At 36.3% G+C, this 24,055-nt stretch overlaps 1 protein-coding gene across 1 annotated transcript; it reads right to left on the bottom strand.

The window, feature by feature from the left end:
* Positions 1-1,193: 1,193 nt before the first annotated feature.
* On the bottom strand, positions 1,194-23,104 carry LOC140445272 (uncharacterized). The gene is made up of 6 exons (XM_072537197.1): positions 22,947-23,104; positions 15,882-15,996; positions 12,667-12,834; positions 9,910-10,210; positions 6,896-7,277; positions 1,194-1,491 (listed from the first exon to the last, which is right to left on the bottom strand). The coding sequence occupies exons 1-6, from the start codon at positions 23,004-23,006 to the stop codon at positions 1,210-1,212; spliced, it is 1,308 nt and encodes a 435-aa protein (XP_072393298.1). The 5' UTR covers positions 23,007-23,104; the 3' UTR covers positions 1,194-1,209.
* Positions 23,105-24,055: the final 951 nt, after the last annotated feature.

Genomic DNA, 24,055 nt, shown 5'->3' with positions numbered 1-24,055 from the left:
AGACGCGATAACAATTCATACCATACATGTAAAGATATTAAAAATTCTAAACTAAGCATTTCGTTTAATACTGAATCACAATCAATGAGAGTGACTGATTGATCCGTTTAATTTTTCGAACTTTCTATGCATCTTACAGCGTCATCAAATTGAAATAGTATAGTATACAGCATGAAAATAAACGGGTAATACGCAATTTCACGGGAATACCCCTTTTTAGGCCAGCGGTGACGTGCATTACGAGCGATAGCGACGCAAGCCCTTTTTTCGACGCGTTCATGGCTTAGGTTTAAGTAATACATAAATCTCCATGGAGGTCCCTAAAAGCGCGAGGCCGTGGACTGTGGCCCACGCCCTATGTCGCCTTTGTCTACCCTCTACTGATTAACTGCTTCATCACTATTCAAAATAATTAAATTACAGCAAACAACACTTTACACTCTACTAATGAACTGCTTACCAACTAAACCGCTAATCTTACTAAAACGGCATCTGGTCGGTTGTAAAAATAAGGGATCATGGATATGTTACCGCGACTATACATATCTAATATCTATATAATCAAATATATCTACCAAAATGCCAGCGTAAGACTATGTGAACAAGAAACAAATAAATTCTGCATACAGCGAAGAGTACGGCAAGAAGACACCTTCTCTCCAAAGCTATTCACGACGCTTTTAGAACATACTTGTAAGAAGGCACATCTGAACGAGCATGGTATCAACATAAATGAAGTTCAAATCAAGCTCAGTCATTTGAGATTTGCAGATGACATCGTCCTTATAGCCGATCGTATGAATGATGCAATATTGTTTAAAAATTCTATCACGCTTCCTTGGAGGTCGAACTAAAGATTAATATGAACAAGACGCAAATAATGACTAATCTGGTGCTAAATCAAAATATTGCTGTTGATGGAAGGTATATTGTGCAGACTACATCGTGTAAGTACTTAGGACATGAAATTCGGTTGGCCAGAGATAACCAGACATGTGAGCTCCCACGTTACATAGGATTAGCCTGGACAGGGTTTCTCAAAATACATTCAGAACGATTTCCGAAGTGGAAATTGAAACGTCAATAAACGTATTTTAATCTTTAATTGTGGCTTATTCCCATTTAATTAGTAATTAATTTAAAATGCCACAAAAAAAAGCTTCAGAACAATATGTCAAATAAAATACAGCAAAAAAAGTAAAAAACATTTTATTTGCGTTTCTTTTTCAGTTCATTTTTATCTTTAACATCTTTTTTCACGAATACTGCGTCACCATAGGATCTGAAATATAAATTTCCAAAAACTCCAACCGCCATCAAGCAAATTAGACCTATGATTGCGATATACTCGGCCCTGTTCTCAAACGGTGTGCCGCAAATAGTGTACCACATCGAACCGTTAGACGGGATTTTCTTGTTCGGTAAGCAGTGGAAATCGAAATAGTCTTCATCGTAGTCGGTCGGACATAACCATTTACGTTTCTTTAAAGTCTAAAAAATAATGTTTGTTAGGTTGCATACTTGATCCAAAAGCAAAAATCAAATTGATCAGACAGAAAGTTTGCGAATCTGCGAGTGTCATAATATTGGCAACTGTTAAATATATGTTGGTAGTTAGTGTGGGTTGGTTATTGTGTAATAATTATGAGTAACGTCAACGTCATGTTTGAGTGAAATATTGCAGATAAAATGGTAGCATGTTGATTCTATTAAAAAAAGTTATCCATCAATAATGACTTAATTTAACCCTCTATTGCCCGACTTTTTTGTAAACTTAAGAGAAAATTTTTTAATTTGTATATATGCTCAAATATGCATTTACAACAACTAGTCATTTTTTTAAATTTTTTAAATTTTGTTTGGGGAGAGTTTTGGGAGTGTTGCCCTCAGGCAACTGTTGGCAGCAAAAACTAACGAATTAAGTTATATACTTATTTATTAAAAAAAAAACTAAAAAAAAAACTAAAAAAAAAAAACTAAAAAAAAACTAAAAAAAAAAAAAAAAAATTGGGTCGAAAAGGGATTAAAAATAGATGGAGTATATCTTAACCATTTGCGTTTCGCAGACGACATAGTACTAATAAGCACAGATATCCATGAACTAAAATCAATGCTACAAGATTTAAATCACAAATCGAATCAAATAGGATTAAAAATGAATCTCGACAAAACAAAGATATTAAGCAACAGCCTAGAAAACATCACGATAGATAACATCAATGTAGAAAAGGTAGAACAGGACATGCAATTAAAAACGAAAAGGAAAATCAAACCCTAGAAATTAAAAGAAGGACACAATTATTATGGGCTGCTTTTGGGAAGTTGAGCTCCATTTTAAAAGACAGAAAAATTCCAATACACTTAAAACGAAAAACCTATGACACTTGTATACTACCAGTTCCAACTTATGGATTGGAAACTATGGCAATAACAAGAAAAATGGCAGAACAATTAAGAGTAACTCAACGGGCCATGGAGAGGGCCATGTTAAATATAAGCCTCAGAGACAAAATTCCTAACACCGAAATACGTCGAAGAACTAAAGTAACCGACATCATGGAAAAAATAGCGACATTGAGATGGCAATGGGTAGCACATGTAGCAAGACAAGACACCAACAGATGGTCTCATAAAGTGACATTCTGGAGACCTCGAGAAACAAAAAGAAGCGTGGGAAGACCCAAAAAGAGATGGATAGACGATATAACAGCTGTGAATCAGGAATCAGGAAAGCAATGGATGAGAATTGCAAAAGATAGGGAAGCGTGGAAACAATTGGAGGAGGCCTATGTCCAACAATGGATGAATGAAGGCTGAAGAAGAAGAAGAAGACTTATTTATTATGCCAATCAAAAAAACAATTATTTGTAGTTGTAAAACATAAAGCAACTTTACATTTATCGCACATTACTTTAGGAGTATTACAGCATCCTGGTTTTTTGCATCTTCCCTTTTTTTCAGAAAATACTGGCCAGTGGAAGGTTTGATCAAGCCTAACTTCCTTTGGTGGTACAATAGCAGTAGGTCCTCTCTTCTGTTTTTTTACAATTTCGTTCTCAATTTCACTGAACCTGGGACGTCCTTCGTTTTTGATCTGGTCAGTTCTTGCTAACAGTACGCTACATAAATGGGACTTAAACTGTAACAAAGGCAACTAGTTTTTCTTTTCAATTTCAAAGTAATCGCAATCACGACGATTCAACAACCAGCTGTTAATAACAGCTAAATCCGGAAGGTGAAAAAATACTTTTAGATACCACTTTTTAGATCTTATGTCTGTTCGGTAAAGAGCAATTAGTGAATCCATAAGATCGACACCTCCCATAAATTTATTATAAAATTGCACTGCATTTGGACAGAATACATCAATTCTTGATTTTTGTTTCTTATCCCACCTCTTGACTAACGAAGTAGGTTCAGAACCAACAAATGTACTAAGCAAATGAACCGGTTTATTATCGTACCACTTTAACGCTGTTAGTCTTATGCCATCTACTGTAGCGTGCTTTTCTTCTACAGTACCTCTGCCCTGTTTCTTCATATTCTTGTCATCAGAAAAATGGCAATTAGGCAATTTCCATTTCAATCTGCAACTGAATGCTATTGAACCAGTTGTCAAAATATACTTTATAGTAATTGTTTGGTTCGACTATCTCACACAATCTTATTATTACATTACCGCTGGTGCCTACATTAAGTAAATGACGAGGATGTTCAACAGTCCCAGCGATTCCTAGATATAGTGTCAACTATTTGAGCAACACGTGTTGCCTTCTGCCAAAATGATCTTGTCCTTGGCAAGCCATATATTGACACCAGTAGAACAGATTCGATAAGTTGGTTTAATTCTGCTAGTGTCATATTCAATGGTTTATTTATATTATTTTGCAGTGCATACAAATTACTTTGTTCTACTATGTTTTCCAGCATATTGGTAGATATCATCTTTTTAAAATAATGTAGAGGGGATTCCGGTTCTAATAATTTGCATGCCGGTAAATTACCTTTCCATTCTGGAATTGGAAATACTGTTCGGGGACCACTCTTCCACTGAATGTTTTTTTCGATCATTTTTGACCTTTTGAACACATTTTGTTCAATGTGTTTTTCTGTTTTATTGGTACCATCCTCATCTTCATCTTGGTCTAAATCTAAATTGGTATCCTGGTCTAAATTTGCTTCGTACAAATCATCTTCATTTTCCATTTCATTTTATCCTGGATCGATTGATATCTGAGTACCTATGGAAAATTCATTATCACTCTCTTCAAAGTCAGACTCTTCGGATTCCTCGGATTTGTTGGGAACTTTTACAAACAATAACGGATATTTACTGCTGTTCCCGTAGAAGGTTTTTGTATCCATCCTAAAAAATAATTTAAAATAATATGCTCCAGTGTGGATTCAAAGCAACATACCTGTTTTTTATCACAATACTGAAACAACACAATAAAATAAACAAATTTCAACGGCAATCAATATCTAAATGCTGATATAATGCCTCTATGTATTTTTATATAAATTGTACACAATTTATAGCAATAAATCACGATCGAAAATACAAACTAATAAGGCAGCTATGTGCATTTGACATACTGTTAAAAATTTCCATATAGGTTTCGTCATAGGTTAATAGATGGCACTAAGTATATTAAAATGTATCACCAAATGTTGCCTGAAATCAACAGAGGGCATCTTAGAGTCTGAAATTGTTTTAAAAAAGTTTTCTGCATCAAAAACTCCTTTGTTGCCTTGAGTACACACGGGGCTATAGAGGGTTAAACTAAATATTCAATAGGTTATGGACCCAGGAGATTATTTGATAAATATTAAGAGATAGAGTAAAATTCAAGTAAAAGTGATTGTATTCAAGATTATTTGCAGGTCAAATTAATTTCTACAGTTGGAAATTTCGAGTTAAGACCTTATTAAATGAAAAGAAAGTATTATCAGTGCTTGAAAGTTTAAGCCCAGCAGAGAGAAAAGTTGATTATAGTTCAGTGTGTTACATAATAAGCATTTAGACACTATAAGATTTAACCGTACCAGGTTAACCCATCCCTAGGGATGGCTGGCGTGTGTTGGATTTAGGGTAGACGAGTATATCCGAGCCCATTTCCCCTTAGAAGAAAAAATTCCTGCCAACAGATGCCTTCCTGTTATCCTGCCTACTAACTAAAACCACCCTCTCCTACTTGTGCGCAGTTGACTGTTGCACGAACCGTACTCCCAAAGTGAGATGGCCGCTGTAAGGCTATAAGCATATAGTACCAAAGGTGGTGCAGAAATGTCATTAATCACGTGTACCGACTTAAAGGAAATATTTTATTTAAGGAGAATGTTAAAACCTTTTAAAATCTATTCCAACCTAAACTTCAAGTCTGACCCCTATACCTAATATTTTTCACGCTTCTTTTCGACATCTCTAAATTCAGAGTAGATTATTCGTCATCCCCCTCCTAAACTATTCAGTTCTCATTTTACTTATCTACACATCTCCCTTAGAGTTTGGTTTCGGATCTCTGGAGACCCCAGCCTTCTGTAGTCTTTCCTTTTGTCATAATTTAAAAACATCATAACTTCCTTTTTTACTTAAATTTAACAGAGCCACTCACAATCTTTTCATTTTTACAGTTCTTGTCAACATATACCAATAGTCTATTAAGCTCATGAACTTATAACTTATCCTTTTATACTTCTCATGACATAGTGTTGCTTTATAACAGATAGGGCTTTTTCTTCTTAAGTTATAAGTTGAGTACTATATCATCATCATATTACAAAAAACCACGTCCCAACCATCAATTTTTGTCCATCTCGTATATTTGTGAACACATACAAAACAACAATCCTACTTTTTCCGTGAACACCAAATCAGTTATCTACGTTCATGAACTTGTAACTTAAAAGTTTTACATTTACCAGGTACCAAATGTTGCTTTTTAACATATAGGGCCTTCCATGCTTAAGTTATAAGTTAAATATTACATGAACATTAGATTACATAAGCTTTTATTTTATTCACTCAACACCACCCCCAAATATAAAATATATCAATTTATATTTCACCCACCAACAATAAATTTTCAAGAATCCAACTTCCCATATATGTCTATTTTCCATTTCCCAGGTACCAAATGTTGAGAAAACATAAGGGGCCTTATATTAGAATCTCTGATTCACACTACTGTAAGACGTATGTATAGTTGGTTGCCTAACAATACCACATACACTAATAATTAATAAAACAATTTCCTCCATGTTCTTAAAAATAAATTCAGGACAAATTAACAACTTAAAACAACAACATTGATGGTTGCTACTGTTACATTATTATAATTTTAACTTTTTTAATTTTTCAAATAGCGTTGGCTTCCGTCTTAATTGGTTTAACATATGAAGTTACACTGACAGCACTGACTGCTTTGTTCGGACTTCCGTCCTAACTTGTCAAGTTTGTCATTTCAATCAGTTGCTTTCATATAATTAATAATTTAATTTTAACTTAGATTCCTTGTGGATTTTAAAATCTGTAATACCTAGATCATGATACTGCTGTGAGTCAGATACCCCCGATACGTTCGCGAAATCGAAAACTGTCGCCGAAATATTTCACGAATGTAGAGATGATTTTTACGAATTTTCGGACCTCCCGATGATTCAGGCGTCGCTCAGCAAGCAGTTTCGAGATTTTCGAGAGTTCGTTCTTATTATATAACCCAGCAGGGGAGGGCTCTAAAATTATTATTGTCTCATTATTGTATCAGTGCGAATTGTTCTCAAATCGATAAAGAAAGTTAGTTAAACAACATCTTGCTTCACTTAATCTGTGAATCCACAGAACAACGTAACATTATGTTTTTAATTATAAATACAATACAATATCAATACTTACTAGTCCAAATACTGTCTGTAACGGAACGTATTCGTCACAGGGTCCAATTGGCTCTTTCAGACCTATTGATACTTCATCCTCTGGATTGAAAAATATTAGGATTAGCATAAACGTAGCGTAGTGAACAATTAAATGAAACAGAGTTAAATACGAACTCCAATGGAGTTTGCCAACCACGTTCTTAGCGCCTTCTCTATGCGCCGTTAGACGTTCACCTGTCCAAGAGATTAGCAGGAAAATAACGAATAGGATTATGTATGTTACTTCGCTATGAATACTGTACAGATCATGAAGTGGATGGTAAATCAGCATAAAACCTATGACTCCTGTTGGAAATCCCAAGACTGCAGGAAGAATGGTGCATATTAATTCTTTGAATATGCTGAAAAAGAAATTGCTTAATAAGAGATTGAAAATATATTTTTAGTAAATTAGTAAAGAAAACCTGTAACAGTACCAGTTACTTCTACGATAAAATCGATATTTCAATAATTTATTTCTTTAAATATATAAATTATACTAATCGCCTACTGGTCGAAGACGATATGAATTGGGGAATAACAGAAAAGGTAAATAATGCGATAAGAACGACCGCGGCGTGGATAGAGAAGAACGACCTAAAAGTAGCAGTAGAAAAGACAGAAGTAATAATCTTAAGGGGATCAAAAAAAGAAACGATATAATTTTCGAATATTAAGGCTCCGAAATAAGACCCCAAAGGACAGTCAGGTACTTAGGAATAACCTTCGATGACAGACTTTCTTTCGGACAGCATGTGCAAGAAGCATGTCGGAAGGCGGAAGAAAGGACCTCAACACTGAACAAGTTAATGCCCAACATCGGGGGGCCCGGATCCCAAAAGAGGACAGTCATGCTCCAATCAATACTGTCCATAATACTATACGGGGCCCCAGTGTGGCACGAGGTCCTTCGGATGAAAAAATATAAAGACATGCTTATTAGGGCTCAGAGGAAACCCCTGATCAGGGTGTGCAGTGCGTACAGGACTGTATCAACCATTGCCTTACAGGTGGTGGCTGGTTCTGTACCGGTGCACATATTGGCCAGGGAGAGAGTCCGAATGTACCAAAGGGGCAACGGAGCGATAGGTTCAGGGCCACAGGAAACAGCTACAAATCTAGAGACGTGGCAGAGAGAATGGGCTTTTGACAGGGCGTGGATCATTCAGGAAATATACCCATCATATAGGGAAAACCGAGAACGATCTATGTCCTGAGTGCGGGTGGTCGATGACGCGCGGCATGTCTGCAGCTGCAGCTGGGCCTGGGATCCCCTCTAGTCGAGCCTCGCGAGCTAATTGATAAAGCTATCGACAGCAAGCATGACTTCGACCTGATCATTGCTTTTGTCACACAGACAATAAAGCATAAAGAAGAAAGAGAGAGGCGACTGCAGACAGGATTACCGTATATTTATTTTTTAACGTGTCGTGTCGTAAAAGGCAGCCAGTGGGGGAGGACCCTTTACACCCAAACCACACTGACTGCCTAATTTAATTTATCCTATTTTATTTTTACACGGTTTTACTTATTTATTTATAGTTTTATTTATTTATTTACTTTATCGTAGTTTTATTTTTTATTTGATTTTATGTATACGTTATTGTTTGTTGAACAATTTTATTTTCAATTTCCTTTTCCTGTTTATGTTCTCTATCTTTTCTTTCTTCTTTCTTTGGCTTCTTTCCTATCTTTAATTTCATCCTTCCTCTTCTTTCTCTCTTCTCTAATCCTATCTTTGCTCTTTCTTATCATCTTTTTTCAATCTATCTCTTTCCTGTATGTTATGTATCGTCTTGGGACAGTCAGTGGGGAAGAACCTTTTACATCCGACCTACACAGACTGCCTCATCTAAATGTCAGAATAAATGGCTGGATGAGCAGGTGTGTTTAGATGAAAGTAAGGAATACCTGGAGTTGAATGAGAGGAAGTATGAATGGGTGGATGAGAAAGAGTGAATAGATGAAGGTATGAACGTATAATTGGTTCCATCTTGGGTTGGGGAGCGTCCCGGCCGCCCTCTTTTCCGTCCTAGATCGCTTCGCTGTGCGGGGCCTGGGCGGGGGAAGCGTCCGTGAGGCTGACCAATCCATGGAATTCACGCTAGGAGTGTTAGGGGGAGCTATGAGTAAGGTCGATGGGTCAGACATGTTCGCTAAGAGCGGTTCCACAGGGGGGACATCAGGGACAAGTTCCCTGACGGTCTTATGAAGATTCTCACCTCCCAAAAAAAAAGATTACCTCTGAAATCACATGGGAGGAATCTTGGATTTAAGTTATAGTTTGATTACTTGGATTAGAATTTCTCCATGACTTTTCATTTTTACTTGAATAAATCCCAAGACCAGAGGAAGATCTGTACTGTAGGAGACCCACTGATGCCCGGCGATTGAAGGGAAGAGTGGTGTGGAACATTTTAACAGTATCCGTCCAGGAATCTGGAGTTCATAATCGCTCTATAATCCATAATCGACTTCTACATCACCGGTGTTCTTTAATTTTATTGTGTATAACTTTTTAAATAACTTAATTTTTTTGTATACACAAAACATTCAATATTTTAGGACAGGCTGGTCATAAACGGATGTAACGGTAATTTGAAAATTAATCGATTCCTGTTAATTTTTTTTCACTTAAAATTTAAACTATACATTTTGTTATTAGTTAAAAACCTTTAAGGTTCCTGCTCTATTATTTTTTTGAATATATTTATTAGGATATTCATTTATTATAAATATTGCTAGCTAGGTTTGTCAAATATTATTAAATGGGGTTTTACATACAAAATTATTTTTATTAGCATCCATATTTGTTTTTCAACTTCAAATTTTACTATTAGTAAAGTGTCTTAATTCTTCGTCTTGTTTTTGAGTCTCTACGTCTTTACATTTGTTGTTTGTTATTCATCACGTTCCATATTCTGCAACTGTATTACTACACTAAGCGTGTCACAAACTCACAACTATACTATGCATATAACTAAGCTCTCTTACCTTTTGTCTGCTGCCCATCGATCTCCACTGTTGCAAATTTTTTCTCTGAGGAAATGGAACCAGAAGGTAAATCCGGCTGCGAATGTTGTGTGGAAAAAGTAGGAATTCCAAGGTACCCAGTAGTGCCTATCAAATAGATTCGGATCAGTATCGTGCCAGGTCCAGTGAACGTATTTTACGGCCACGATGTCATATGGTAAATCGATTAAGACTACTAGAAGGCCTATCAAAAAAGGTTCAGACCATTTTGGCAGTTTCAGTTTAGCTGCGGCGATTTGTGCGTTGTAGATAAAACAGGGATCTGAAAAAATGAATGTGTACGAAATCTTTACTGAGATTGCCATTTACAAAAAAAATACCCCCATTTATGTAAATACGCTAGTAAAGATCAAAGTGTTACCTTTTTGGGAAGTCTGACAGATATCTTGATACAACGATACAGATAGAAAATAAATTTCATAATATTAATAACATTATACTATTACCTACATCTGACCCACATCCATATTATGAGTAAGCCATAAAAGGAAGTCGTAAAATTTTATTATTTCATAACATTTTCGGCATGAGACATTAAAAAATAAATGCGTCGCGCTGATTAATTTTTAAAGAACCATAATAAGTGTTTATTAAATCAAAACTAAGCTTAACTACAGAGATCCGGTACTTCTTACCGGTGGGGGTCCCAAAACGCGGATTTCGTGGTAACCCCACCAGTCCAGCGTTGCCACAACTCTCTAGGAAAAATCGCCAGAATTCTATTTAAAAAATTGTGAGAAATCGTGAGATTTCTCACGTATCTTGTAGAATGACCTACTGCATCTAGATCATCAGTAACGGCAAACAATAGTTTTGATCCTCGATTCGCAAATCTCCCTGTCAGCTCAGACGATATGTTACTTATTGCATATTCTAAGGCTAAACTGAATAGCAACAGTGATAAGAGATCTCCTTGTCTAAGTTCTGATGTTATACTAAATGGCATCGATGTTCTGCTTCCTATATTTACCTGTGCATATTAGCCTGTCACGAACATTTGAATTAGCTCAACTAAATTTTTTTGTATTCCCATTAATAGCAATACTAGCCATAGTCTACTACTTCTTTTTATCAAACCGTAGCAATCCTAAATATTTTTAATGTATTTTTGTCTTGGATTTTCTGATTTTCTCACTCCAGCTTCGTCTTTTCTCTTCCAGTTTTCTTAGATACTATTCACGAATGGAAAAAAGGAGACCAGCAAGAAAGTCAATTGAATAAAACGAGAGGAGAGGAACCTCGCAACATAATTTTGAAATGAGCGAGTAGCACTCCGGTGGGGTTCGGACTGTCGCAGGCCGAGATAGGAGCGAATGATAGACAGACGACGCGAGAGAGATGGCAACCTCGTTAAGGGTACGGACATACCGAAGATACGTGGATATGTGCGGTGAAGGTCGCGGTCGATACATCGACGTCAAAACAAACCTTCATTTTCTTATGAGATCGCACATACCAAGGTCACCCGTTCACCCTCGCGACCTATTATCGCGGTTTACAGCGATATCGATACCAGAACAAAATAGTTTGGTTTACATCACGATCGAGCTGTTAATTGCGTGGTAAATTACAAATTTATTGGTGGATTTCAAACCACGTGACATTCGGTAGAGATACGGATGGTATGATAAATATACTGAAATATATCCAGACTCATTCTCATATAAGCATAAAATCTGTCTGAGTGGTGATTCTTAAGCTCTTTAAATAGGTGACGGTATTCTCCCAGATACTGCCTTTTTTGATTTATAGGATGAGCCGAAAACTGGCGATTTAAAGAATTACAAATATTCCACTACTTTTCACTCGAAGACATGCATTCACTGTCGTCAATAACTTTGCCGGAATACATGTTAGTTACCTCAGAAACCGCAAAGAACACTAAAAGGAAGGTATCCTCGGTATGTTCTGCCCGTCATCGATGTAAACCGCGACCGCGACCTCCACCGCGCACATCCATGTATCTTCGGTATGTCCGTACCCTAAGACAGGGGGTTGAAAGTCTTTGGTGGTTCGTGTGGGTGTGGTTGTTCCCACGAATATATGGGAGAAAGAATGGGAATTGGGTGATAGCAGGACATTAGGAGAGATGTTTTGTTTTAACCAGTCCTCCCATCCTGATGTCTGGAGTTACAAAGGAGAGGTTTATAGTTGGACGCCGACCATCTCGGAGTAGTGACGGGACGAAGTGTCAAAGGTCTAACTCCCTCGAGCATCTCGTCCTGGCACAACTTTGTTAGGGTACGTTCATAACGGAGACCATCACATCATATCCTCGCCTAGATCATAGCACTGACAGTGACAGTGAACGCTCGCATTTAAAATAAAATGCATTTATTTTACCTGGCGATCGATAATATGGTACGATCCTATGGTCGGAGCGAGGGTCGGCTCCTCGTTGTGAGCGCCCACTTAGGATATAAGGAACCCAATACTACCTGGGAGGGTCACAGGTGTCTGTATGCAGATTTTCCTTCTCTTTAATGATGTAAAAAAAAGCAGAACATTAGTACAGTTAAATATATTTCATTTATTTTTTTCTAATTTTTGCTTTGTTGGTTTATAAAATGAGAAAATAACAATGATTATTTACGTAAGCGTATTAATTCAAGCGCATTATTTTACACATTTCATTTGAAACATTATTTAGTTAAAAATTATTTGGTTGACAGACAATATATCTCGGTCTTTATCTTTTACAAATAATTCAATACTTACATAAAAGCATAATATGTAGGGGCAATCTTCTCCCTACGAAGATAATTGGGGTTTGTGAATGCCAAAAATTGTCAATATCGGGAAGAAAATATGTAATAACTTCAACGTAAATACCATGAAGTAGTATTCCGATCCAGAGATATGGTAGTCTACCTTTATTAACCAGGGCTGAAAAAAAAAAGATGGCTTTAATCGTATTTTATAAACTTTTTTTTTGAGGACTGCAAGATCACTTGAGGGGCACTTGCAGACAAGATGAAAGATTACAGTTTCAGGTAAATAAATTGTTAAGAAATAGAGGCATTCCGTACGTTTTCAACTGCAATACGAGCCATAATAACTAAAAGTTTGGACAAACGAAAATTTATTGAAAACGTTCATCTTAACGATCTTTTTTATTGAACCAAAAAACCAGATCAATAACACATTAAACTCTATCATTAAAAACAAAATATTGAAATGGCTCGGTCTCTATAAACTTTGAATTGCAGCGTTGCCGGCAAAATTTGCGATAATGTTGCATAACATCGGAAATGTAACTGAAATTGTGATTAAAGCTGCTCATTAGACGTTTACTTAAGGTTTGTCTACTATAGTAGAAGCCACAATTAGAATGCAGTATTGGTCTTACGGCGCGCAGCGATGCCGCTCATGTCGGCACAGTGGTAGGTGTGTGGTAATTTGGCGATAGACTAAGAAATCAGGACCGTACGCGCTTTGTTTCAAAAATCTTTACTCGTTAATTTCGTAAATACTTATATACATATATACAAAAAAATGCAAGTAGTTTACCCAATACGACACGATAAATATATATATATATATATATATATATATATATATATATATATATATATATATATATATATATATATATATATATATATTAAATTAAATGCAGTTTCACGAGCGGTAGGCTTAAAAATGAACTACAGCAAAACAAAAATACTGAGCCGAGACCAGACAAATATAACAATACAAAATCATACCATAGAAAATGTTGAACATTATGTATATCTAGGTCATGTTATCAAACTAGGAAAACCAAATCAAGATGCTGAAATTAAAAGAAGAACACAACTGGCATGGGGCGCTTTCGGCAAATTAGCATATATCTTGAAAAACACCTCCATTCCTGTAAACTTAAAGAAAAAGGTGTATAACACATGCATACTACCAGTTTGTACTTACGGCTTGGAGACAGTAGCCCTTACCAAAAAATCTGCTAAAAAATTAGAAACAACGCAAAGAGCAATGGAACGAATCATGCTTGGAATATCACTAAGAGACAAGATTAGAAACACCGAGATAAGACGTAGAACGAAGATTAGAGATATTGTGGAAGAAATTGCAAAAATGAAATGGCGCTGGGCAGGTCACGTAGCCCGATATAATGACAACAGGTGGACACGGAGAATTCTAGAATGGAGACCAAGGACGACAACAAGAAGCACGGGAAGACCTCAAAAAAGATGGGTAGATGACATAAGAACAGTGGCAGGCAAACAGTGGATTAGATTGGCGCAAGATAGAGAAAGATGGAAGCAATTGGGAGAGACCTACATTCAGGAGTGGATGGAAAATGGTTGACAAAGAAGAAGATATATATATATATATATATACACAAGAAGATCATAATTATAATTCATCACCGGAGGACAGTCATCTCCTATATTAATTATAACCAGTTCAATATCTTCCTGCAAATTATCCATCGCAAACATTATTTTCTACTTTCTTGACGTGGTTCACATTATTCCACCACTGCTCTTTAGATACGCGTTGGTACTTCTTTTAACAATTATTCTACCGTTTTTTCTTTAAAATCGACGTTGTTTGACGCCACATACCTTTTCACTTGACTCCACACCATCTCAATCGGGTTCACCTCGCAATGGTAAGGCGACAGTCTCAAAATCTCAACGCCATATTTTTTCGCAATTGTTTAAATTTTGTACTTGTACTCGTCTCTAAATGCAGCGCAGTATCCAGTAATTCACTTTTTAGGTAATCTTCCTCTAAGAAAATGTTTTTTTCGAGTAGCCAATCCTTAATTTGTGTTTTGTTCCACAATCTTTTCGGGAAATCAAATTTATCTAAGACGACAATGTTTTCTTTGTCTTTCGGCAAGTTTGGAATTAATGTCTTCTTAAACCATTCTTCATATAGATCCCCTTCCATTCCGTCGTGGTAATCAGCGGTTCCCTCATTGGCGAAGAAAGTTAATTCAGCCCATGCCACAAAACCAGTTTCGCTTCCAGCATAAAGAAGAACAAACCGAGGACCTCTTTGGGTTGGAGCTTTAAATCCAGTAGAGAGCCGATTTATGAAGGCATCTCGTGGATTCTTTATCGTTGTGTCCCTCCATTCGGTATAAACAAGGTTTACATTATCCTTCTTCCTCAATGTTTTTATTTGTCTGAGGTACTTGTGCCTCCAGGATAAAATATCTTTTCTTTCCATTATTATCGAATCTCGACCTATTTTACCATTTTCAAAACTCATGTCATTTAGTAGCCTACGAAATGTGTTTTTTGAAAAAGCTGGTAGGTCCCCATCATCCTTCACTCTGTTCATTATGCTGTCAACGGTTGGTGGTATGTTTAAAAAAAAAGTCATGGACAATTTTTCTTATTCGAGATTTAACTCCCTTGTCGTAAGTATTCTCACGTTAATTGGACTGGAAACTGTTTTTCTTCCTTTTTTGTACCAATTGTTGTGTGCGCGTATATTCCAGTGTTATGATTCTTAAATCCGGTCCTGATGCGCCGCTCGGGGCAAACCGGCAACGTAGTTAGCCGTTCTCCCGTAAGAAATACATTGCCTATCTTATCTGCACTGCATTATAACTGTACCTTCTACTATAGATTAAAATTTCTAACTTGTCGTTTAATTATCACTCACATTACAGGAGAAAGGTCCAAGGAAAGAGAAGCTCAGAGAGACATGGAATACTATGGATGCACAACCTGAGAGAGTGGTACGGATCTAGAAGTCCGAATAGCTGCGATGATTACCGACTTACTTCGCGGACGTGGCACTTGAAGACGATTGGAGGAGATAGAGATACTGAACTTGAAATCGAGTATAAAACAGATTTATTCAAATTAGTGCAATACGACAACAAAGTCATTTTTCCAATTAAATAAATATTTTTTGAAAAAGATTTATTTAATTTTGAATTTCAAACATTGATTATAACAATATGTCCTTACCATGGCTTAGTGTTAAAAGCGCCCCTAAAAAATAAACAGCTTGAACGATCAGATATGTTGGTTGGAGCTTCCAGAGGGTTTGTACATCTGATATGTGGACGAACCAGTCCCAAAACTAAAAATAGAAACGTAATATAATAGTAAACATGCCAAAAGTATCCAAATATGTCAATGCTGTTTTAGAAGCCCTAAACAATGGATAGCTTTTCGCATGAGCCTAACAATCTGAAGTACATTTCTTTTTTCATATTTCGTAATAAAGCCTGGTTTCATAGGGGTAGGGAAGCACCGGCAAAGCGGCCATCATAAGCAAAGTGACCAGTCGGTTAATGTCTTTGTAAGGCGCAAGTCAGGGCAAATACGTCTGTAGGACACCCCTAGAGCTCTGAGAAAGTGGGGAAGCGGATTGTTTGCGTTTGCCGATCTTATAAAGACAACATTGGTTTTCCCTACTGGTGATCTAAGATACGAGCTTGATACTTTGTTGTATCTTTACTCTGATTCCTTAAGGAAAGTATGTATTTACGCTTAGCTTAATGTGTCAGTCAAAAATCGTCTAGGTTCAGTAGAAGTCAGTGCAGAAAGATCCAAATTATTGGTGTCGTTTCGGGCAAAGCGGCCATTCACAAAAGCGGCCAAAGTGGCCACGTTGCCCGTGGTTGGATATTCTTTCAATTAATTGTTATCCTATTAATGTTGTGAAGTAGGTAAATTCTAAGTTACCAAGATAATTTAATGATATTAGATTTTATATAGTGCAGAACAGTTACAATGTTTGAAACAAGCCGATCTTTTGTAATATTGAATTACAGACCTAATCATCATATCATCAACAGCTATTCCGTCCATCGTCGGATGTAAATTCAATAACTCGCATCTTCCAAAGGTTGTCTTGAATTCTTCCTATGTGTCCTGTCCAATTCCATTATATATATAAATATATATATATATATATATATATATATATATATATATATATATATATATATATATATATATTACAGGATCCAACTTGTAAAAGACGGCTAACACCGTATTCCCGTTCTTCTCCGCCAATCCTCCCGGTCCAAGGCATGCTTCCACTCCAAACCTCTCGATTCCATCGCTCTTCTAACTCCTTCATTTCATGAGCGTCGAGGTCTACCTCTTTTTCTTCTTCTAGGGGGCTTCCATCTGTGAAGTTTTTGGGACCAATGGTCTGCACGTACAAGAGGAAAACCCAGCATTTTTAAAGCTGTTAAAAATGATGGAATGGTATATTCAACTGCGACAAAAGCTTTCTCTGTTTCAAGAAACACTCTGCAGAGCAAGAGGCGTAGTGTGCTCTTGAGAAGAATATCGATGCAAAGGGCAACAAAAGGTGCTGGGGAAGTACCAAGCCGTGTTCACAGAAGAACAAGAAGCAGAATTGGTGCGACACGTACTGGATTTAGAGGTACGATTCTTTGGAGTCATCATTAAATCACAATCTTGGCTCATCAGCATACAACCTAGCTGTACACAATGGCATTCCGAACAATTTCAAGCATGACAAAATATTAGCTGGCTTAGACTGGGTTGTTGGATTCAGACATCGTCACACCAAAATTAGTTTAAGGAAACCAGAACAGACTTCTGTTGTGGAAAAAACATAACGTTTTAAAGTTTTTTAATATCCTTAAGGATGTTCAAGAGGAGCAATGCCACCCTGTCCACAGGGTTTTCAATGTTGATGAGACAGGACTCATAACTGTTCAGTTCAAGAGCTCCAAGTTTCTGGCTCTCAAGGCTAGGCGCCAAGTTGGTGCCTTGACATCGGCTAAACGAGGTAAGCTATCAACCTTGTATCTATGTCAGTTGGAGGGAACTTTATTCCGCCATTCGTGATTTTCCCAAGACGTAGGATGAAAGCAGAACTTTAAGATGGAGCTCCACCTGGAAATAGTATTGTCTGTCACCCATCTGTATGGATGCAAAACAAGATTTTCCTTCAATGGTTTGATCATTTTCTGACTCGTGCCACACCATTCAATCCATGCAAAAAATCTGGCATTTATTGAAAAAAGGGATGTGGCACTCCGGGAGTGACCGAGGAGAGGAAGCATAGCTTTTTTATCGTCTACGCATGGAGCGATCGTTTTTAATTTAATTCAATTCAATTGGATTCGATCCCACTTGATTCCATTCCATTTTATTTCATTCCATTCCATTCGATTCGATTTAATTCTATTTTGGTTTATTTACTTAATTTTATTTTACTTAATTTTATTTTTAGTTTATTTTATTAAGAAATACGATTAAGACTGCGTTTACTACTCCACGTAGTGTGTGGTCGCGCTATCATTTCATTGTATTGCATTGATCAATGCTTTCCGCCCGTACCTCGCGATAAGAAAGCTATGCTTCCAAAAAGCAAGAGAAATCCACACCACCCTCGTTTGTTTACCACCGCATTGTAATTATAAAATGCAGCCTTTATATGTCTCGTTTATGAGCCCGTTCAATACATTCTACGTCTAAACCATGGAAAACTTTCTAAAAAACAACCCTGGAAGGGTTGTAACCCAGATTTAAGTTTGCCGACTTCTTGAAGAAAGTTTTTTAAAGGCAGCAACCCCAGCCACAGCAATAAGTGGATTTCGTAAGAGCGACATTATGCCACTAAACCAAGATGTGATCACAGAAACTGATTACGTTGCTGCCGAATGCACTGATGTGCTTCTTCAACAGCTGGAAGCACGTTAAACTGAAGAGCCTGTATTTAAGTAAGCTCAAGAAGGCATAGGCCGAACTTTTGAACATCTACAAGATTAATCTGAGTTTGGGTAAGAAATCCTACTCTAAGAAGGAGAGCTTCAACAAAGACAAACTTTTAGTTCGCAACCTGGGCCTTCTTTCAGCTCGCAAATATGACCTTCCTTCGCTGTAAACCCAAGAGATCTTATTCAATTGCCAAAAAACCAAAGCTGGTAAAAAGACGAACAAAAAAATGTTGACCTCAAGCCCGTATAAATTGAAATTAGAACAAGATGAAAAAGAAAAGAAAAAGGAGATTAGACGGATTTTGAAGGTACAAAAGAAGAGAGACATATTGAAAAATATTTTTAAAAAATACAAGATGATATTAATTGTACTACTCAGTACACCAATAGATAGGTAACTGAATATGTACGATATACACGGAATCTTGTATAAAAATACTTTTGAATAAAAAAAAAACTCCCTTAGAGTGGCCACTTTGCCCGGGTCTCCCCTAATTGGTTACGATTTGGAATTGCTCTGGCGAGCTAAGGACATTCTGCAGGTTTCGAATGGGATCTTTTTTCTGTAATTATTGAAATAAGAATTACACAGAATATGTTTTAACATGAAGGTAAATCTCAAGAAGTCGTTAGGTGTTTATGAGTTAGTCTTGTGTGGCCTATTCTTAGTCGATGAATTTAAATATTTTTTCGTGTCGTGGAGGAAAACTCAAACTTCTTACGAGAAAATGGAAGAAGTACAAAAACAAGTGAATAAAGCAAACGAAACAGCAAGATTTCTAAACAACGCAATTTGGCGAAATAAAGGAATGAAAAACTAGGATATATAAATCAACAATAAGGTCAATAATGAGTACTATCGAAACACAAAGATTATTGGATATACAGCAGAAATAAAATTCCTACGAAAAATGGCAAACCAAACGCTAAGAAAGAGTAAGAAGTAAGGAAATAAGAGCGAGATGTGGAATAGATGAAATAATCCATCCATCTAATGGCACTACAGGTCAAGTCGGGCATTGACCTCCCCTTCAGTAAGCTTCTCCAATGATCTCTATCTATTGCTGTTTTTTTTTTCTATGAACGTGTTTTTAGGATTTTAGCATCCTCATTCACTTAGCTATAAACACAGAGGAATTGCGCTTCTAAATGCAGCGTATAAAATATTTTCCACAGTACCTACTAAGCCACCGTATGGCACCATATGCAAAACGAATAGTAGGAAAATACCAGCCTGGTTTCAGAGGCGGTAAACCGACAATTCATCAGATTGCAAACCTGAGAAATTTTAGAAAAAACACTGGAATATGGCATAGATATTCATCAAATATTTATAGACTACAAAGCAGTCTACGACTCTGTAAATAGAAGAGAAATGTTTAAAGCGATGAAAAAGCTAGGAATACTAAATCAGTTGGTAAATTTAACAAAACTAACTCTTGAAAAGGTTAAACAAAAAGTACGAATCCAGCAGGAACTGTCTGAACCTTTCAAAAAGATAGAGAGATGCACCAGGGAGACCCTCTCTCATGTATACCTTCCCGGGAGGATATGCAAATAAGCACACAACCACAAATCCTACGACCGCTCGTTATAGAACATGACGTCATCGAAGTAGTGAATGAATTTTTATACCTGAGTACGATCGTTAACACTGAAAACAATACTACCTCAATTATATCGAGAAATTCAAAAGTAAAACTTAACAAAAAAATAATACGCCCAGTCCTCACATATGGTTCAGAGACCTGGACTCCAACAAAAACTAATGAAAACATATTAGAACGTTTCTGTCGAAACGAAAACGTTTCGAAAGAAAAGTACTAAGGCGAATCTATGGAGTGATGAATAACAATGGAGTTTGGAGAAGACGATACAACTTTATAGAATATATCAGGAACCAGATATCATAAAATATGTTAAGATATGACATCTGAAGTAGATAGGGGATGTAATGCGGATAAGACAAAATGACCCAGCTAGAAAAACGCTCCTCGTTAGACCCATTATTCCGAGAAGAAGAGGAAGACCTAGAACAAGGTTTCTTGATAATATCGATGAAGGCATGAGAAATATGGGAATAGTTGCTTGGCCGAGGAAGACGATGGATAGGAACGACTGGAGAGAAATTCTTGAGGAGGCTAAGACCTATGCAGGGTTGTAAATCCAGAATGATGATAATATTCTCTTTCATCCGGATCACGTGTCCTGCTCACCATCATTGTTGCAGACTAGTGAGCTAGTGTTGTTTCTACATTCTACCGATATTTTATCAATTCATCATCATCATCATCCAGCCCGTTTTCACATCCATTGTTGGATATAAGCCTCCTCCAAACGTCTCCAGTTCTCTCTATCTCTAGCTGCTGCAATCCAGTTTGTTTCTATTCTCCTTAGGTCGTCGGTCCATCGGGTGGGTGGTCTGCCTCGACTTCGCTTGTCGGCTCTTGGTCTCCACTCCAATAATCTCTTCGTCCATCTTCCGTCTTCCATTCTAGCAAAATGTCCAGCCCACCTCCACTTTTGTTTATTGATTCGCAGTATAATATCGTCAACGCCAGTTCGTCGGCGTATCTCCTCATTTCTCACGCGATCTTTCAAGGTCAGACCCAGCATTGATCTCTCCATTCGCCTTTGTGTTACCCTCAGTTTTTCGGCAGTAGCTTTCGTTAAAGTTAGGGTCTCTGCTCCGTAGGTCAAGACTGGTAGGATGCATTGGTTAAATGCCTTCCTTTTCAGGTGAATTGGAGTATTTGTTTTAAAAATGTCTCTCATCCTTCCATATGCCGCCCATCCCAACGTGATTCGTCTATTTAGCTCGCAGGTTTGGTTGTCTCTGGTTATTCTGATTTCATGACCCAAGTATGTGTATTTATCGATTAATTCTACCTTGTTGTTATTGATCTGTATCTCTTCGCTGGGAACCATATTGGTCATCATTTTGGTTTTCTCGAAATTTATCTCCAGCCCAGTTTCTTGTAGTATGTAATTCAGTTCTTGGAGCATGTCTTTGATCTCTCCCAGATTATCTGACAGAAGCACGATATCGTCCGCAAAACGTAGATGGTTTAATCTTTCTCCATCGATGGATATTCCTTTCTGTTGCCATGTTAGTCTTTTAAATGCATACTCAAGAACGGTAATGAACAGCTTTGGTGACATGGTATCACCTTGCCTGACTCCCCTTTTTTATATTTTATCAATTCCCGGCGATTTATTGCCTTTTTTTTATTAGAGAAAATAGAAGGAAAATAGAATGGAATCGATCAGAACAGTACATATTGCCAATCGGAAGAAGGACAATAGGACGCCTGAGGAAAAGGTGACCCGACAACATCAGTTGAGGCTAAAAACCGAAGTAAAACACATAAACCTATCAATAAAGCAGGAGGAAGTTTTGTTTGGTACATAGCGATGTTTGTTTTTCCTGACGGATTACTTAAAATACTATTATTGATTGTTTTATTTAAGTCATTTGATTTTAATCACACATAGATCAGCTAGTTATTTCTGTAAGTTTATTACACTACTACACCTTATTCTCTATTTCTGTGCCTGTGTGTATGATCATATTCGAAATGTTTTTCATTAAAGGGATGAAGCAGCAATTGTTCTTGTTTAATCTTCTCCATAAGTATCCTTGTGTGTCTACTTCAGGGGATCTAGTACCTTGATCTTAATTTGTTTATAGACTTCTAAAAAGGTTTCAGTTTTTCCATCTCTTAGAATTTGCAACGCACTACAGTTATTTATATACCTATTTATAGCCACGTAACGAGTTCCATAAAAATGGTATTCATTACAATTAGCACAAACAGGTAAAATATATGTACAGAAACAGTTCCTAATAAAATAAATTGTGACATGTATTTTAGAGAGACCTTGACCCTATCTTTATCAACATGAACTTAATCCTATACCCATGTACATGTTAATTATACATTAGATTTGGAAATCAACTCATTAAATAAATTACCAATTTGAAACTATGAATCACTAATAATATGACTTTAAGACTCAATTTTATACATTTAATTTCAAATAAACATATCAAAACGCTAAAAATAAATATTCCCATAGGCTGTAAATATTTTAAAACGCATGACATAGTATTTTATAGTAAAATTATTTGAATAGGTAGGTACCTACACAATTATTTATAACCTTAAATGTTTCAAATAACATTTTAATCTCTTTTTTAATTATTTTTAGTTCTATCTTTATTTTGTGTTCCAAACCTTCCTCAATGTTTACTTCAAATACCGGCTGCAAAATAATACTAAACACATAACTTAAAATGTCTATAATAAGTGGAAATACTCACCCCATTGAACTTTATTTCGGAAAGTTCAACTCCCGTGCGAAAAACCATCTTGTCGTCCATTTCGAAATAAATTAAAACGAATTTAGTGTCATGGAATAACAAAAAGTGTCCAGATAAAAATATCTAATCTGTCTTTAAGTTAAGCATACTATTCAAACGTGCTTTCTATTTTATATAATATAAAATATATGCAGATGTTACAGGGCCGGATTTGAAATTTTGGTCATATTAAATATTTTTAAAATATGTAATTCATAATTATATCTGAAGATTATTTTTGTTTCTTTTTCTATTTAAGAAAAGCTTTAAAAAACAATGCGTTCTCAAAGTGTACGAGTGAAAAGGCACAGAAATCTCGAAACAAAAGTAAAGATCCAGTAAATAGTGTTCGTTTATGGTCATCAAAGTAGGTATATCGAACTTTTGTAGCTATCCACTTGAGACAAAGAAGCAAATGTGAGTTGGCCTGCTGCCCCGCTTGGCTATCTGACCGATTTCGTTCTCTATTATACGGAAATGTTATTAAAATATATATATATATATATATATATATATATATATATATATATATATATATATATATATACAAAATCTTCTTTTTGAAACAAAAGTATTGCTAGAGCCATTGTATTGTCAATGAGTTATGTACCACCTAAAGATTCTCATTCCACATTCTAAAGATCTGCGCATGTAAGAACTGTTAAACATAGCTTCCCTCAAAAGTAGATCTTCCCTTGTGTTCTGAACTGCTTACAGTTCATTCAAAGTAGGGAGAGGCGGGAACAGTGACACACAGGGAACAGTGACACATTTAAAATCCTAGTAGAAAATATGTTAGCAAGTTGGTGATATTGTGGAATTTTACAGTTGGTATAATAAGAATACTACTTGTCTTATAAAAAGTTGACAGAATCTGTTGTGTTTGGAGAAAATCGCATGTTTGTGTTTTGTTAGTGCAGAAGTATTTTGTCAAGGGTGTTTTTAGTTGTTTACTACGAGGAAACAAACCTGAATTATTGGATTGTGTTCTGGGTCGTAAAAAAGTCGTATAAAATGTAAGTAATAGCAATAAAATTTCTTTAAAATCTTTGTAGATTAACAAAAAATTT

This window comes from Diabrotica undecimpunctata, chromosome 7 (assembly GCF_040954645.1).
Source record: "Diabrotica undecimpunctata isolate CICGRU chromosome 7, icDiaUnde3, whole genome shotgun sequence".
NCBI classification, from domain to species: domain Eukaryota; kingdom Metazoa; phylum Arthropoda; class Insecta; order Coleoptera; family Chrysomelidae; genus Diabrotica; species Diabrotica undecimpunctata.
This window is presented reverse-complemented; position numbering and strand designations above follow the sequence as displayed.